General features: G+C 37.5%; 2 protein-coding genes across 23 annotated transcripts in view; both read left to right on the plus strand.

The window, feature by feature from the left end:
* Positions 1-19,812, plus strand: part of LOC132905038 (disks large 1 tumor suppressor protein) — a 523,073-nt gene that overhangs the window by 390,233 nt on the left and 113,028 nt on the right. For 20 of the 22 annotated variants that reach the window (XM_060956036.1, XM_060956063.1, XM_060956045.1 and 17 more), the window contains one exon: positions 19,188-19,223. The exons of the other annotated variants lie outside the window; for them this stretch is intronic. In XM_060956036.1, coding sequence (XP_060812019.1) covers positions 19,188-19,223 — 36 coding nt within the window. The remainder of the gene's footprint in view (positions 1-19,187; positions 19,224-19,812) is intronic. 22 annotated transcript variants of the gene reach the window in all.
* The window catches only part of LOC132905132 (poly(ADP-ribose) glycohydrolase-like), a 473,462-nt gene continuing 471,089 nt past the window's right edge, over positions 17,440-19,812 (plus strand). Inside the window, exon 1 of the mRNA XM_060956160.1 lies at positions 17,440-17,447. The gene's annotated coding sequence lies outside the window, so the exon portion shown is untranslated. The remainder of the gene's footprint in view (positions 17,448-19,812) is intronic.

Here is a 19,812-nt window from a genome sequence, read left to right on the forward strand (position 1 = left end):
GGGAAAAACGTTTCGTTGGTCCGACGCCGCGCGTTCCTTCTGCGAGTGCAATCGTAATCGAAGAGTGAGAGAGAGAAAGCGGCCAGAGAGGCGGAGGAGGAGGCATCCATAGCGACCTAACCTCCCAACCGGTGCGTCAGTGATTTTAATCAGAGTTATAGCACAGTCGTATAACCGTGTCACGCAAACCTGTACGAACTATTACGGAAACTGACTCGCCCGAGAAACGCCGAAACATCTGGCGTTCATCGTTTGACAACATTCTGATAGACTTTGCTGCAGTACAATTTCTAACCTCTGTTGCGCCACCGGTGTTGATTTTAAGACATATGAACGGAGCACGAACGAAAAAGGAAAGAAGTCGTTAGACACGAATAAATAAAGAAAAGAGGTGGATGCGAAGGTACCTGTACGTACGAGGAATGCAATCCGTTTATCTGGTGAAAAAGCTGTAGTGTACATATTGACATTTGCGTTCAATCCCGTCCTTTGTTTCTTCGTTCGTCCTACGTGCTGGCTCGAGAAAATATCGTGGTCCGCTTGGCGGTAGAAATTCGTTCTGGAGTGAAACGGATGAGCGAGGAGCAACCTGTTTTATGTCTGTGTGAGTGCGTCCGTGTTTCTCATGGAATGCGAGAATCGTACGCGCAGGGGCGTCCTGATACGTAGTGATTTTCAACTAATGCTGGATAAGAGTGCAGTGTTCGTGTAGGTAAATGCGTTTGCTCGTTATTGCCTTAATGTGCTCCGTGTGAATCAGTGATCTTCATTCCTAAGGTAAAGTGACGTTTTCGTGTCTAAATAGAAGGTTTCATTTCTAAATATTTTTGGCGGGTAGTGCGACAGGAACACGTGGCAATTGAGAAATTTGAATGTTTTTTGTTTTTAACGGGCATCATTCTTCGTATAAAACGACACGCGAATCGAACTAAAGATATTCTCAGAAATGAAATAGTTGAAAGTCTATGTTACGTTTCTTGCCATTATGTGACGAATAAGCGATACGCGCGAAGGACGCCAGATATAACAGTACATTTCGTTTCTAAGTATATGCTTGACGTTTCATTGCTGTTTTCTTTTTGAATGAGGCGTTCGTGCTAAAAGTAATTCAAGATTTTTAGTTCTTCGCAAAGATGAACGAATAGCGCCCATAGTGTGTGCGTGAAGCGCATGTCCACGTGGAAATCGGAGGCCCGCAATCGTGAGTTTCCTTATCCGCGTCGTCATTCGTCACGGTACGCTGGACAGGAGTACGCTTAGCGCGCACTAGAGTGAGACGGACGGACAACCTGTTTACAATATAAGCGTACTCGTGTGTACACACACGTAGTATACGAATGTGTAGCGTTGTACATGCCTACTATGTAAAGAGGGAACCTTTTATACATATGTACATGGTTTTTGTGTGAACATAGAATCGCTTTTTGCCTTGTGCTCGAAAAAATATGTGAATTACACATATCGGGAGATATCAAGTCAGACGAGGATTGTGTGCCACTTCGTACTCCATACTTTCACTGATCGATCGCCCAGGGCGTGCAGTTCACCGGTCGAACTGGAGAGTGCATTCTCTTTACGGAGCATCTACTAACCTTTTCTCGTACTTAGCTTTTCGGAATACGCGATAGCGTGAGTTGTTCGTACATTTGTAAGCATTTGTAAATTCTATGATTCAGAAGAAATCGTAGTAGCATTTGTTTCTTCTCTTTTATACGTCGTTTCTTTCATGAATATCGGAAATCGATTTTGATCGATTTCAAAACAGGTGGCGCGCGATTCGAATGGTCGAGCCATTTTATCATTAAAATTTAAACTTTGTTGGTTTTATTTAAGCGATAATTTATAAGTAAAGAATTAATTATATGTTCTATAAATAATTTAGTTTTTATTTCTTTTTAAATATTTTCCTATAACAAATATACGTATTAAGTAGACTATTTTCGCTTCGTTCCATTCGTATGAGAACTTTTATGAGTTTGCATACCTTACGTGTTTGTATATACGCGACGATTTATCGACGCCGCTGATTACATATTACATAAAGTTCAGCAATAACACGTGACAATCATAGAGAAATAGTTCCCGCGTTATTTGCCAAGCGATTCGGGTTAACCGATCTAAGTAGGACGGGCCTATGTCCCTGGCTTTTATCAATTAGGTTGCACTTGCGTGAGATATAAATGCGGCACGGGCTCGCAGGAAATAGGCCGCTGGGGGAGTTATAATACGACTCCGTGTCGCTGTAATCGCGATTTCGAATCTATGATGTATTTGACGCATATAAAATTACCGGTCTATGCAACGGGTCTCGTGTTTCCTCGTTAGATTGAGTTTTCAAGTGGTCGAGACACTTTCACGTTGCACCAGTACGATAAACTTTCGTGCAGAACCTTTTGCAGGGGAAAGGATACAATATTATTCAAACCCAATCATTTCTAATTGCATACTATGTTATATATTTATGGCAGTCTAAATATAGTATAACCTATTAGCTTTGAATCAATATCTACACGAAAATGAAATACCGCAGTAAAGAATTTGGGCTTGAAGTTTGTCGAATAAATAGATATACGCAACAGAAATAATATATCATTTTAACTTTTATTACGTATATTTTACGATAGATTTTTAATAATTTGAGGAACGAATTTTACTTTTGCCACGATTCCTCTCGCATAAACAGATCGTACAAAACGGATCGATTTTGTCATAAACTCTGCTTCTTGTTTCGTTTTCGTAAAGTGTGGTTTTCCGAGTTCCACAAGAAAAATATGTGGCTCGACGCTGCCTGAAGTGTCTGGATTAATTGGATTAATTTACATCAAACGGCGATCGATTGGGCGCGAGAAGGATGACCACCAGAAGAAAGAAGAAGTCGCAGGACGGGTTCCTGAAGAAGGTCTCGAGTCTATTCAACCTAGACACGGTGAGTCACATATAAAACGCGGTCTTATGAATTTCTCGTCAGCTACTTCCATTTTGGATGGTTATCTAAGTATGTATATATCATCAATTGTCGTCTGGGATCGACGCCCACCATCGTCTCGAGCCTTGTATAAAAACGTTTTAACATTGAATTTTGAGAAAAAGATATTGGACAATATTTTATTGATTCGAATTTTTAGCGTCTCTGTGTAAGCTGAAGATGTGAAGTCAAAGAAGGTTATGTAAGTGAAACTTTGAAAGAAAAAAAGCCATCGTATTATACGGTTATTCCTGCAATTAATACGTAATCGTAAAGAAGAATTTTCATATATGTGTGAATTTTAAGTTTGGTTTTCATATTGAAACACTAGCCTGCTGAAGTAATAAGCTCAGTTACATATTCAGTGATATCATGTGTTACAGTAATATCGCGGAGTAGTTATAGTTCTAGCACATAAAATTATACGCGTTGCGAGCGTAACAAATACGACATTAATCTTGAGTAAGAACTATTCGTGAGTGCTATATAGGTAATGCGGTGAAAAAAAAAAACTGACGCGACTCGAATTCATTTATTGCGGATAGATGGTAGACCGTGAAATTAAGTTGAATGTTTCCTTCAACAGTACACGTATATACATTTATGTGAGTGCATATATCTTCCGCTAAATGGTCATGTTAAAACTTCGACTAAATGATATACCGATGAATTTACACGGCTATCACGTGGAATTGATTTGTATAAATCCATTCCAATCATCCAACTGACTTTCATTTATCTAGTTAACTCTGAAAATTCCGATAACTTTTATATATTATTTAATATCTAATAATTTGCAAAATTTCATTATATTGAAAATCAAATTTTTCTATATTTTATATTTCTCCTATTTTATACTCTATACTATATTTTCTATTCCGTTATTAATTTTTCAAGGGAATTACACTATGCCATACGTATAATATCGCTTTCATTCGATAGAGAGTATTGTTTCCTGAATACACGATCTTTTCAAAAATCGTATCTGCTTTTTTCATGGTAGGAAACGAACCGTCGTGTTTCCAAAAGGTAGAAAGCGAAAGGCGAGAAAGCAGGAGAAAAAAGAATGTTGGTGGATGAAGATGGAGAGGGAAAAGGTTGTGATGTTAGAGAATTGTGAAGGAATTACCGTCGAAACCCGGTGGACCATTTTTCTCCTTGATTTCTCGAACGTTTTATACGATAAAGAAACGTGGAATAACTTCGGAAGATTCCAAGACTGTTTGTGGTAAAGAGAAGAGAAACTGTAGACCGTAAACAACGTAGTTGTACTACTTCGTTTGCACTGAATGACTTTGCAGATACGGCGAGGCTTATTTTCCATGCTCCTCTATATCGGAAAATCTTTAGAAGAATCTTAAATTATATTTTAACCTGCATTTAACTTCGATACCTAACGAATCATAATATCAAATGAAGGCAAAGGTATCGATAAATTGATAAGGGCAATTTTACTGCGATTTCGTGGAATTTCATTAGATACTCTCTGATTTTCCGTAAATTTTCTTATTAAGATTTATGATGGTGGTATGCAGTGTAGACGATCGATGAATCTCTTTTAAACCGACCATAAATTTTCCTTTCGAAGGCAGGCAAGTTCGATTAAAATCCTGTACGGCCTGCGTTTGTTTTCTCTCACAAAATCAGCGGCGTGTTAGAAAGCTTTACCGAGCGTCGTAAGCACGCAGTTTACATTGGCAGCTGATTTCGACACGTTCGGGCAGCTTCGTCCGCCCTAAGTCAACCTGGACATTGTGGTTTGACGTAAGCTTTTCAGAGGTACACAGTTTGCGAACACTGAAACAATTTTAAGGTAGAATTCTAGGTAGAAGCTGTGTCTCAGTCTCAGTCAATGTTTAGATCTTCGCGTTCGTTAAACAAGTAAACATCTGTTTTACGTAAATTCCTTGTTAATTCTCCGTTAGTAGATTTTTTCTTTTAAAAATGTATCTTATATTTCAAATGATTCCAAAAACATACATTTGTATAAATAAAAAAAAGTAGAATCATAACAGAATATATCATAAAAATTTCCTATAACATTGATTATGTACACTCTATAGAAGTTCTTCATTCCATTCCAGTTAATCTCAGAGAATTATCCCTTATAATCCGGAAAATTGGCTTCGCGATCCTTTCGAGCGATGTGCTTATACGATACAATATACTCGGAGGTCATTTAATTCGCTCATGTAGCTATACTCGATAATGTTTCCAAGGTCATTCCGTTCTACTTGACACGTTCACACGTATATAACTAAAGTATTGCGATAAACAAGTTTGTGATAATTGACGTGGATTAACAACCAATTGACAATTAAAGTGACTCTTTACCTCAATCGGGCATGTGTGTATGCATTTCCTCTTCTCGCTATGGTGTTGTGACGCGTCCTCTAAGCAATGCGTGAGAGTATGACGTTCTTATGTAAGATCATCCATGTGTGTTTGCGTACGCGTCGATCATATATTGTGTGCATATCACACACATCCCGTAATTGGATATCGGTACGACCTTCGAGCAAAATACGTGATAGTTCCAGACTTTACGTACGATACATCCTCGAAACAGCCTGCCAATCCTTTATAGATCAGTCGCGTAAACCTCCGATGCGTATCGAGTTTTTGAATCGACGAGGACACTTAACACAGTTCGCCACGTGTGTGGATTATGTACTTCGATACATCTCTTCGAACAGCTGTGTTTTTGCTGATGTAGCGCACGCCATTTGAATACTTTTATAATTAGTGTCAGTAAGCAATTTAACATTACAAGAAACAGTCGAATAAAAGTTTCTATTTTAATTCTGTTTTAATCTGTCGAAATTTGAATATATCACATAAAAAAATGGTCACGTATCTTTATTGAGATTAAATATACGGTGACTCACGAAATCGAGAACAATTGATAATAAAATAAACAGAATTGCAGAAAAACAATATCGGCTTCTTAGGTTGAGAACCGCTAACTTTGACGTTCCTCTTATTCTCGTCAAACGCAGACCTACCTCGACCGACCTTCCGGAGGTGGTTGGAAATGGAGGTTGTTCCGCAAACCTCGGCTCGAGCTGTGTGCACCGAATGTTGAATCGTATAACTTGCACACGTTGCTCCCATATCCTAAGAACTTCTTTCCACCCCCAGCTGAGGACCAAACGCCATTGAATGGAGTGTTTCACGGCAGGCTGCTGGCTCTATACGTTTCGTGCCAGACATCACGATCTTTTTCTTATTTCCTCTGTCGTCTCGCTTTCATCTACTGACCTTTTTGCTTTGTCTTTTATACCCTGTCTGTAGCTTGGTGACCATTAGAGTAGACCTTTTTATGGTGTACCTTGATTTACACAAATTCTTTCTTAGACCTTAATACCGACCATTGGGTATTGGCCTCCGAACTTGTTCATCTCCGATATGAAGATTGCATGGAAAAAGCTCGATGCATTCTTTTCCCTGATTTTCTAAATTTTACAGCTAAGTACTTGATGACTAAAAAGGGATATTTTAATATGATACTACATTTTGAATTTTCCTCTAGAAAACCCGAAAAATTTGAGTTATCGCGCTCTTCCTCTGTCATCTTTATATAAATATAATATTATAAATATAATATTTTTTGAGAAACAAGTTTGATTCGAAGGAATCGTAGTACATAGATTTTGTAGCTCAGTTGTTCGAGGAATAATATTATGATACGACTATCGTAAACGATACTCTTAGTTCAAATTAACGATAATGCCTGATCGAAAGTGTATTTTCATGAATCGGTTTAAATTTTCAACGGGTCGTAGTTAGAGTCGGCGAAGAGATGCTATGAATAATACATGCAACGACACCGTTATATCTTATTTTCTGATTGGTTCGCCGAGAGTTTCCGTAAACTGTTCCACTTGAATCTTAATGCTATTGTATATACTCTTCCTGACCTGTCTGGCCCGTAACTTTCTATTTGTTACTTCGCTTGAAATAGCAAACTGTTATCGTTGTAATTTCATGGGTGAAGTATTCGTTTTAATGTTTTAACGTGATAACTTGTACTACACCTTATCTTAATTACGGAGAATTACGATCGTTATTCCTCGATTTTTACGATTATATCGATATTATGCGAGCAACTAAAATTTCTTTGTTTATTAAATTTATTATGGTACTGGAACGGAAAGTTGGGATCGAATTACATGGAATAGAAGCGCAGTACGGTTAGATTCCAGCGAGGTGCCGTTTACGATTGCCGTGTTGCTTTTCACATTGGACAACAACCGGCACTCGGTGGATCGTTAGCGCTCCTAGTTCGAAGTGACGGGACGATTCCCAGGGCCGTACATTTCCCAGGCATGCTTCGAGAGTAGCAGAGATAAAAGAAGGAAGGAAAAAGTCAGTTTGCACCAAGATAGAGTCTCTGAGGAAGAACGATCCAATTTATCGTGCGCCTAGAAACATTACGTCACTGTCTCCACGTTGCTCACGGAGATTCTTTGTTGAACTTAATTCTTATTAAGGTTCGAATCGTATTTTCGGATTACAAACTTGTGGTATATCTTGCGTGTAACGCGGGGATAATTTAATCATATTTATCTCTTTTCTCTATGTGATATCGACATATCACACAAGGAAGCATTGGCCAATATTTTATATGATCGAAGTAAACCTGAAAGGTTTTGGAGCTGAAATCCAGTGAATCGTATGAAAGTGATGCTCGAACGAGTTTGACATGCCTTTCTTCTGATACCGATAAAAGTTATTTTTCTACTGTCGCGTAGACAAGTCAATGCGCGAATGCAAGGAGCTCTGAGGCCATGAATAATGAGCTGGATGAGGGAAACAGCCACTAAGCCACCACGCTTGTTGGATTTTCCGTTTGGCATTGAAAGCTTCTCTCTCTACCATCATCCTAAACGTCCATTTCCAGCCTCTAAATTCTACCGTTAACATATTACCTACCTTGGTTTACGAGAGCCATTCTTTGGACAAGGGTGAAAATATGTTGAACCTTCAGAAAAAAAAAAAAAAAAAAAGGAAAAAGAGAAAGTTATATTCTTAAACCTTTGAAGTTTTAGTGCATTCATAAATTGTTGGTTAATATTTTATTTTATTTTATGTTATTTTAGAGAAAAATTATCGTGATGTTGAGATATGGAATGTTTCTGCAGATCCAAATACACAGTGATTTTTTAAACATAAAACTTAAAAGTTAGTTTGTTGTCACTCCTTGATGTTTCATAACGTTACAATAACTAAAAGTTACTTCTCAAACTATTATGGTTATTAGGTTACAAAGGATCAAGCAGAAATGAACTTGCATAGAAGGTGATATATAATAAGGTTGGGCGATAATACCCAATTTCTATTGATGTTATTAAAAATGATTTTTCAATTACGACGATTAATAATTTAGTAGCTTTTGGATTATTATTATATATTTACATCCTCAACGGTTTATTAATTATACTTCGTATATATTTCTTGCAAGCGGAAGCTGCATTAAAATTTTGATGATATTCTTCATTTATAACTATGCTAAAATATTCTATAAATTTTAGTTTATAACAAGAACAGTCATATAATCACAATATTTAAAAATTAAAGTGACCAGTGACCGCCTCTAAAATCCTCAAGAAATGAGATCAAAGAACACATTTGTTTAGATAGATCTTTCCTGTACCTCCTCTGAGGTTTCGTAGGTGTGCATGGCAGGCATTCTCGTTAAATTAGATCGGCTGAGAAATGGAGAACAACCAGGTCGTGGAGTAGTAGTCGGAGGCCGAGAGAAGGTGCTCTGTCTGGATGGGGCAGCATCGGGGGTGGAACAGGGAGACACGGACAAGCGACAAATGGACGGCCGTTCGTATTCGCGGACGTATTTCACCGGACGGACACTGACCAGGCTGCTGGCTCGAAAGCCAATACCAGCCAGGCTTTGACCTTTTCTGACCGTCCTTCCGCATTCATTGTTCCGTAACCATCCACTTGTAACCGGCGACTTATCTCTTACGGACCTATTTGTCGGACCGTGAGTCGTTTTCACCGGCTCTGTACCGGAATATTTGTCAGTGTTCGTCGTAACGATCCACTGGAATTCGTATATAACGATACTTTTTGAATTTCCCGTGTGGTGATAACGTGGATTAATGAACGTGCTGGTGAAAGGGGGTTCGGGATTATTCGAGAATCAAAGCCGATTTCGTTAATGTTCACACTTGTATGCTGGAAGCATACAATGTAATTGTGATTACGACATGTATGGCATCATTCATTGCTTGGAAATAAAAAAAAGTGATCAGCTAAATGGCGCTCGCGGTAAATTAACGTGATTAAACCACGAGTATACAATTGACGCGAGAATACCTGGTATTTCATTTCTCGTTCTCGCACGAATGTGTAAAACACACATTGAACAGATGGATGGAAACGTCGGCATTTTGCTTATAAACATTTGTTTCTGCATTTTATTCGACGGAAAATTACTTACAATAGAAGATATTAATTAACCAATTAATAATTAATTAATTAACCTGCCAATGATCGACTCCTGCCTCTTTGTTTCTGTTCTCTGAAAAACAATCGCGCGAATTTCTCTCTGTTCTGGACGCGATTCTTGTCTCGACGAAACATGGCAATGTTATTATTTAAAGAGTAATGACGGAGTATATGGTTGGCAATTAACTTGCAAATCCATTCGATACTGCTCAGTTTCCCTCTCGTTTTTCTCTCTTGCTTGAATAATAAACAGGCCATCGTGATAGGGACGCAAACCTATTGCCCATAGCGCAACGAAACAAGAATTATTACCGATCCGACTCTGCCCCTGACAGCTAGGTAGTTCCTTTTATATAGTTTTACCATTATTTATTGTTAACCATCATTGTTTTCTTTGCGTTTGTATATTGTCGTCGATGCTGACCAGAATTCACATTCGAATAAAAGTTTACAAATTCCAATAATAACGTCTACCTGACAATGGCACTTTTCAATCTTGTTGTCCCATAAACTTCACTCTTTTGATCCTGATACAGTGTTCTCTCCAACAACGCAGAGGTTAAGAGCACTGACTGACTGCGCAGAATGAAATTTGCGTAGTTGCGGACGCCCTCCCTCCCATAAAAAGTAAGGTACATAGATACTCATATTTTTTTTTTTTTTTTTATTTTATTTTGGTTATTTTACAATTTGTCCTTGCGGACATTTGGTAAAGTGTTATATCTTGTTGGTGAAGAAAAAAAAATATAAATAAAAAATAATATAGCATGTGGGCGGCTACCCCCAGCGGGGTACCAGCTTCGTTTTTTTTCTAAGTTATATCTTTTATGATAGATACTCATATGTATACATAAATACATTTATGTTTTCCAATGCACGTGCATAACATGTACTATTCTTCACTGTAAGACGATTTGATGCAATCTACCTTTTTGAAATCATTGCAATATGCATTGACCAGCAACGTTGAATTTAAACAGTTAAGAAACTGTTTGAAGAAGAAAACGATAAGAACTCATTTGTTCTTATGCATATCTGCGGTGAAACTGTGGTTATGTAGTTCGCGAAGACATACTGGTTGTTTGATTTCTTTTCCAAGTTCCATAATGGTTCGTTATGTGTTTGAACTCGGTGCCATTGCTTCTTGTATGTAACGGCAATTTTTGAGGAATTAGTTCACACGAACGAAGTCGCATCTCTTCTTTTTTATTTCTCTTATTCGCCATGATAGGGGAAATTGTAAAGATATGCTAAATAAATTGATTAGAAATACGTGTAAAGAAAAAAAAAGAAATCTATCAAAAAGAAAAATGATTCGCGTATAATCGAAACCGCGTTATTTGAGGGAGCACTGTATATATAAATTAAAAACGAATCACCCCGTATATAAACGAGGAAATTTATCCAAGAAAAACGATGGAAACGAATGTAGAGCATCGGCGAGATGATTTCTTCATCAATGGTTTCAGGTATCGCTGATTGAAGGCATCTTTCAATTACCAAGAGGCATCTCGGGCGGCTGACTTGACTATAATCGATTTAACTCGTCTGCCCGGTTTCTTCCAGATATGATAGATACACGTACACCCGATAATTGACAACGATCGTGGTCGTTCTTAAACTCTCTCCGAGTTTTCCCGATAGATTCTTTCGGTTTATTGCGGAGGGAGTAGTTCTCGTCGCGCGCGATAAGAATGAATTGATAAAATGCTTTATCTTTAGATATCGTCGCGTGATTACAAGACATTTCGATACAGTAGAAGATACGTTATAAAGGAATTCCGCCTCTTCGTTGTCTAACACGATTTCCATCGTCTCGTCTGATTATAAGCTGTTGATGAAATTGTTACGTGTTATACCAACGTTTCTCTTGATCTTATCTGAATAAACATGTTTGTCGATGCAATTGAAGAGTAATCACTTTGTTTCTAAATTCCACGCTCTTAATAGCATCGACAGTAAAGCTTTATATGAAGTAGGTATTTTATCACCATAGAAAACGAAAATTTATAAATTCCTTAAACGACTTTGCTGAACAGGTTCTCGAATCTTTCGTGCACAGCACCAGCTGCGCTGACACTCGTGTAAAGCTTTTGATCGGATTTGGAAGTTGAAACTTTCACCGGACTTGCGGCGAGGAAAAAACGAAAAAGTACATCAAAGACGAAATCCGCTCGAGGCTTTTACACCACCTTGTCAAATACGACAGCAAGATGAATAATGCGTAATTAAATTTCACGTTAAAAAGGCATTCCCCTTTGACTGTTGCATTAACACCGTAATCCTACGTGATTTAGTAATTGGCTCAGAGGAATTCGGGATTGTTTCAAGAACATTTTAATTGTGGGATTTAGGTAAAGCCACGTAGCACATTGAAACTTTGGTGAATTTGATTTTTACCTGTTCACGAATATGGAAAATTTTATTTGAAGCGAATAATTTTTCACGGGAATGGAAGTGAGGAAGATAATCTTTAACATAGAAGTCACGTATTTTCTGCACAAAATTTTAGGCTACATCGAAATATTCGTTCGATGTCTAAATTATACATTTGCAAAATAGAATACGTTAGAATGTTAGCGTGGCATTGGGGCGGGTGGAAGGCGCGGAGGAAGAACGGGAGAATTATATCCGGAGATTTCTCAAATCTGCAGCAAGGATTTACCTACGTGCCTTTCCCGCTGCGAGGAATGAATCATATTTTATTCCCGCACCATCTGAAGTTGTTCCCGAGTTTTAAAGTTGCCGCACACACGTACGCGACGTTCAAGGGGTAGAGATCCCGCAAAACCCCGGGCAATTTTGCTTACATCTCTTTTAGAATGCGCATGTAAATACGGGAGCAGCCGACGTACATCCTAGATAGAATTTTCGGAGCTCGGATTGAGGATGTTCTCTGAAGCTATCGGAAACCATATTCTTAAAAAGTCGAAGCTGCTGGCCATTGAGCTGAACGATAACTTCCGGCCTTACTGTGGTTGCTATATTAAAAAAAATCTTTAGTATTATTTTCCAGGAAATTTACTCTCATTCGTTCATTTATTATACGATATCCGTATCATTAGAAATTTTAATATCTAAAAAAAAGAGAAAAAATGCATATACAAGTCTGTGACACGAATTAGTCGTTATAAGGTAAATTAAAGTTCATTGACATTAAATAAAAGATATATTGATATAAAAGAAGATTTCGAAGTGATTCTTTGTGGAAAATAACTAAATAACTAAATAATAAATAATTCTTTGTCGTCTTGTGTTTTCTGTATTAATGCATCCTTTATTTAGCGACAATAAACTTTCGTTTGAGATATTTTTTAAGTAAACTATACCAGCTCAAACATCGATTAATTTGTGTCAAACTCAGGTATATTAATTTTGCTACAAAGTTTACGACTCAACTATAAAATAACGTTGCTATTACCGACGCTTCTTGTATTGTAACTTGATCGATCGGAATTCGCGACTGCGGTTCCCGATGGCTTTAACGCGGTCTAGCCTTCGGCGAATTCAGTCTGTGAATATACGAAAGCTTCCAGGCTGTCTCTTCCACCGAAGGAGCCGGAAATCGATATTCCATAAATGTGTAAATGTAGCCGAATCCGAATCATTCCATTTTCTAAGAAAACGACTTTGCCAGTCGTGGTGCGTGCGGATTGAAATACATTAACGACGAAAAGGCTGCAGTCTTCCTACTTTTGTTTGGATCTGCATTCGCAGTTTCTTGGGTCCCGTCTCCTTCGCGTATAATAACAAAACAAAATGTGAAGAATCTAAATTTTCTAATATTATACACTGATGTGATTATCTGTGGTATAAAAAGACAGAAGGAAAGAATTGAAGTAAAAAATGATAAAATATAAACCGATGATAGATTACGGTTGACGTGTCTCTTAATTATTGTGATTGATTAGAAAGCTGAGATATTATTAATGCGTTTCTGTAAAAATTAGTAATTATACGCTCGTTAAATCGTATCTCGCATAACCGTGTAATTTTCATTTTTCCGCTACGTCTCTAATCTTCGTTCGAACCGGTTTGGTACTAGAAGATTAAAAGAAATCTACAGAAATCAGAGTATCTTGAACCGCAATTGTCTCATACGTAATACGAGATAATGTTTATCCAATACGCTTTAAAACCAAAGCAAGATAATCTTACTCGCGAATGATTTCAAAACGTTCCCATTTTCCTACATCAAACGAAACGTAGAACACAGTGCAACTATATTAAACGATTTGATAGGTATGTTCAAATAGGTATGCACGCATGCAAACGAAACTTTTCCCGTTAACGGCGCAGAGTACTTGCTTCAGGTAGATGATTACTTTCGCCATGAGTTTTATTACTTTTGGTTCGAAATGAGATATTCGATAGATACACAGGAAAAACGCAGGGCACTGAGGGAATATCAAATGATAGGGCCATATCCGTTGAACGAAACGCTTTACCGGAAATTTTTCCTGGATTGAAACCATGCTAGTTTTCTTACGAGGCAAATGAGAATATATGTAATTCGCGAGGATAAATGCGTAAACAAATTAGAGCAAGCATTCGAACGAATATATTTCGATCGTCGAGACAAACTGTATTACCAACACGGATGCATCACTGCGAGAAATTGAACAACAAATTATCCTAATTACATAAAGAAAAAAATTCAGAGAAGTTAATTCCCAGCATCATGCGTAGAAAAAGGTTTCGGAAAATCGTGGAAGAAGCTTACGGACAGCGGTTCTAATTCTGTGGATTCGGAAGTGTGCTCACGTACAAGCTAATTGAATTTCATATTCCACCGTGCATCGCGAATCGAGAGCTTCCGGCGACAGCGAGTGGTCTCTGGTAATTAATTACCATTCAGGCCTGCACTGTCTTTTCTATTCTCGGCCCTCTATCCTCATCCTCCTCGTCACAAATTTCTTGCCTTGCTCTTTTTTACTCTTCGGTTAGAAGCGAAGCTAGATGCTTCCTCAAACGAGTTTCCAGAAGAAAATTCATTTCGTGGCCGTTTACCATTTTTTTCTTGCTCTTGTTTTCAAACAACTATGACGACGCATCGTTCTCTCACTTTACTCTGAGAAATACGTTAATGGAAACAAATCTAATTTTTTTTGTCGTAAAAGGAAGTAAATTGATTATTTTTTATTTAATGAAATTAATGTGACAGAATAAATGGCTTTCCTCTTAAAAATAGTTAAATTTAGTTTTAGGAAATCATAAATGAATTTATATATTATGCGAAAGAAATAAAAGAAATTTGATGTTCGTTAAAATAATAAATTCATTAAATAATGATCCGATTATATCCAGTGAATATAACGATATTTGTTTCGCAGTGATTCTATTTTATTTTTGCACGCGTGTGAACTATAGTATTTCCAGGTTGGAAAGCTGCGCTTTTCCCACGGGAAAATCGAAGATTGAATGCGAGATACGAGAAATTGCGTACAGAAATATTCGAACAGTCAATGGAATCATCGTGTAAATCGTCTGAGGTGGTACAAAATGGCAGACGACTAAATTGTTTACAAGTTATTTTTACGAAATAGCAATGTTATTTCCCATTTGTTTCTTACTGCACACTTTGCTGTGAAAACATAGCAGGTATTCCAGAAAAATAGAGATGGAACTCTAATACTCGGTTTCCAAGTGAAGAGTCTCTTTGATGGAGAAACGTGTCGTTTCAATTGAAGTATTTTGTGGAGAATATTTGTCGAAATTGATTTTTCGAGAGCTCACATGTTGCAGAGTTTTAAGGTTTTTATATAAATAATATGAACACATCGACTGTACATTTAAATATTTGATAATCTTTAGATATCAAAATATGGAAAATATTCGAGTACACCTAGTTACAAATATTATAAAGTTTCGATTTCTAAGAGATTGATTAAGACCATTTTATCATAATTAAAATGGAGAGTATAAAAAATAATTCTTAATAGAGATACAAACGCACGCAGGTTTTAAATCTCAGTAATAACGATGAAATCCCTGTTTATGTTATAAATGTAATTTATCTCATAATAACGTAATTTTTATCTCTTAACGTCAAACCAAAAATGTTCATGTTTGTAAATTTGCCTAAACAATTGTACTAAAACTAAAAAAGCAGTTTTATCCAAACGAAGTGCAATTTCACCGTTTAATTTGTCGCTTTTTGTATACACAATTAGTTTGGTTATATACGAGAGGAAATACCGAATATTTCATAGTGTCGTAACACGAATACGGATATTCCATATTCAGTTTTATCCACAGGGTTTGCATATTTTCTATACGTAAGTACGCTTATACGCGTTAGAGTGCATCAATTCATATTTCGCATGGCAGCTCTATGAATAACAAGGACGACGAGATTTCGTCGTAAAATCCCCTAGTTATCGACTTTCTTTTCCAACGATAGGTATATCTATTCAACGTTACACACTTTTCTCTGAATACATTTTCTTTCAGAAATCCGGCGAAAATTGCTCTTCAGTGTCGTTTCGCTTCCAACAAGAGATCATCTCTTTCTTTACCTTAAAAGGCGAAAATCGAATTTATTGCACTCGATATTTTATTGATTCTCGGGGTGTCTGCTGGATTAAATTTCACCGTTTAAGCGCGCCGACAAGCTCGCAGTGGGCGTAAACTCTGATATCGTCTAGTGGATTCATGAATAACAAAAACGCCTGGTTTCCATCGCAAAGCAATTGTATTAGCATGGTTTCTCCTCCATCTGGGGAGTACTTGTTGAATGAACTTTCACTTCCTACCTTGCTGATTCTTTTTCAAGATCAGCCACCTCGACTCCCTCCAAGGTTGTCCCGTTTTATTTTCAGGCAATTATTTCCCGATGGAATTGGAGAAGTTTTCTTGACTTCTTATCGTTTCCGCTTGAAAGGGATGGGAATCGGGACGGATTAAAGTGAAGGGAGTGGTTTGATGGAGGTAGCGAACGATGGTAGCCATCTTCCTCCCATTGCATTCACCAGAAGAGGCTTTTCATTGTTCTCGACGTTACGAAGTGAGGAAATTATCTGCCTGTTATTTTCGGCCTATTGTTATTTCGCGGCGTTTTTATTTATCGTTATGAGATCAAATCCTGCGATGCGGCCATTCGAAACCATGACAAAGGTAACAGCTTGGCGAGGATCGATCCGATTTACCATTCGCTGATACAATTTCGATTGTTCTTGCAAAACTTCCTATTACCAGCGTTTAATTAATTTTGCCGCTATTCGAGATGGCAAAATATGTGTGGGGCTGTACTCTTGGGTACAAACTGGGACGCGATTCATTTTGCGAACGTTTCTGTATAAATGTCGATTGTCGGATTCGAGACCGTTACATAAATGTTTTAATAATGAAGGGCTCAAACTGAATGGTCCGCATACAGACGCCGACATAATACATTTCACTCTATGGCAATAGCACCCGAAGGACTCGTTAGACATTCGCGTTTGCGTACAACCAGCACGAATCGATTCAAGTTTCAATAAATTACGATTAGAATTGGCTCCGCGGAGAGAAACAGGGGACAAAATGACAAGATAAGAATAGGAGTTGGGAACACGATGGAAATGAGACGAGGTTGGTGATTCATTTCGATCATCTCGTCGAGTAGCGGAGTAGGTGCAACTGTGGCTTCCCCCTTTCCTTTCCGTCCCGGTGATAACGAGTCCTATAACCTCGTTTTATCTCTTCTCGTTCCGTTGATAGAGATCTTTTCCTCGTTGCGACGATCGCGCTTGTTTTCCAGCTAGAGAGTGAAATATTCGCGACGGATTCATCAATCAGAGGAACTGCTTTCTAATGGAGGCTATCGGCGTGAAAAGAAACAGAATTGGGATGTGTTATTTTCAAAGTGAAAATAAATATTCTTTTCTGAAACGCTCTTTTACGTAATTCAACTTCAACCGCGTAATTAAACAATATTACGCGTAGCAATTGCGATTATTCTTTCTTCAATGAACGAATCAATGGTACACTGTGGAGAATGGTTTTTTTTTTTTTTTTTTATTTTATTTTGGTTATTTTACAATTTGTCCTTGCAGACATTTGGTAAAGTGTTATATCTTGTTGGTGAAGAAAAAAAAAATATAAATAAAAAAATAATATAGCATGTGGGCGGCTACCCCCAGCGGGGTGCCAGCTTCGTTTTTTCTAAGTTATATCTTTTATGATAGAATGGTATTTAACCTCGTAAGTACGGTTGAATTTTGTGCGGGGCTGTTTCTCTGTACAGCAGAGTTTGACGCGAATTACGTGGAAACGTCCAATGTGCGATGGATAATGCTGTTCTCTACGCAAGCACATTGGAATGAAGTTTTTGATAATGAAATTATAATTTTTCTTTTGTGATGCATATACTTTAACTTTAATAAGTTACTTTAATAATTAATAATACAATTGAGTGTGATATATTTTAAAGCACGATACGACACATAGACCCACGTCACAATTTTCACTCATAGTGTTATAGTGTTTTTCACATTGCTCTTCGTTTTCTATTTTGAGGTTGAAGATTCTAAAAAATGATAAGGATACGGATCGGCATGTTAAAAAGAGCATCTAATAATAACATATTTATTTTAACGGAAAGCAACAATTGATATCTGACACTGGCGTATCAAAAACAAAGACTATATATTCTGTCTGTATATTGTTAACACTGTCATAACACTGTCAAATGAAAAAGATCATTTAGTTCAAACGGTGAGTGAATAAGTCAGTAGAGCGAGCCACTATACTGGCGCATCGCACCTAACAGGTTAAATGTTCCGCAAAAATGTGTGTACATAACCGATATATTGTAGAGTGGCTGTTTGAGCATGCATCGATAAGCGGACAAAGCGATAGGTCACATCATCCGGTTCTTTGATGGAAACCAATGAGATAAAGTTAAGAACAGGAAAAATCCAAGGTGGAAGTGTAACTGGTCAAATTACGAAATTCAAACTTATTAGAAAACTTGCAGGATGTCGATGCGATTTGCAAATCTATTTTTCGAGAATTGATGGAAAGATATTTCCGTAGAACACGGACTCTGTAAAAGGAAATTCGAGAACTCGAATTGCCGCTCGATTCCAAACTTTTCCAGTTAACATGTTAAATTTTCTCGAAGAATTTTGCGTTACCGTTTTTCACATGATATTCTACAAGGGAAACTACTGAACCAGCTTTTCTTTTGTTCCTCCGCATTTTCGAAAAAAAGTAAAATTTACATTTCAAACTATCAGAATTAATTTACTTTTATCGTTACGATATGGGGCAAATATACTTAGTTATTTAATATTTAATTTACGTTTTATTCTGCTTTTGTTCTACGACGAACATCATTAAACCAAGTTAAAATTTAATTCGATATCGAATATCACGGACGTTGCAACTTCGTTTTTAACGTTTTCAGGTTACAAGTAAAATCGTTGCTCTAAAAATTTTCAGCTTCTTCAGCGAATGCAAGTTTAAAAGAAATCTTTTTTTCTTCCTTTGAAAAGTACATATTGTTTCATAGATAGCGATCGGAGAGAAATGTTTTGGAAAGCCTGCGTTAGATTTGATTGCTGATCCAAAGGCAGTTTCATTCTTGCCCCCTTGCATGACCCCTTCCCGGCGCGTGTTATCGCATGATAGCATGCTTTGGCCCGGGGAACTCGTGTCCTCGGCGACGAATGAATCAGAGTCTTTTCTGAAGCATGAAACTCTAGAAAGCAAATAAGAATTCTATTAGGGTTACACAGTCTAATTTTCTGGGCACTCATTGTTGCAGGCACACACGCCCCTTCTTGCGGCTGACACGAGACATGTAAGTAGACAAAACGTGTGACCACAAAAAAACCCTTGCACAAATTAATCCTCGTTGATAACTAAACACTTTGACTTTTAACTGAAAACAGAAAGACCTTTCCATTCGTACCTTTTATTTTGTCCAATATATCGTATATTGTACGAATATGCGTGAACTAAAAATATCGAAGAATGGTTTATTCGAATTGATGCCGCTTTTCTTCTCATTATTATTGTTCGAATAGATCGATTTATGATTAAGTTTTATTTTACAAATTTATGATTAAGTATCAGTCGCAAATATTCGGTTAGAAACCCAGAGGTATTCGTATAATTTTACAAGTAGCCCCGTTACGACGTTGCACGTGCTCGAATTTCCACAATTACCTCCCTCCTTTGATTCTAGATAGAAATTATAGTTTAATCGTGCGCCGATTTTCGATTCGTAAACTATTGCGACGATTGAATCCTATCTCGATATTGTACGCCGCCTTGATGTCCAAATGCTAGTAGGACAATACTTTTCCTGCAACGTTTACTGTGATGGGAGATCGATTGGAATTTCGTTAAGTTCTCTTATCGGGGATATGAATTGATAGGGACGGTGC

This window comes from Bombus pascuorum, chromosome 1 (genome assembly GCF_905332965.1).
Source record: "Bombus pascuorum chromosome 1, iyBomPasc1.1, whole genome shotgun sequence".
NCBI classification, from domain to species: domain Eukaryota; kingdom Metazoa; phylum Arthropoda; class Insecta; order Hymenoptera; family Apidae; genus Bombus; species Bombus pascuorum.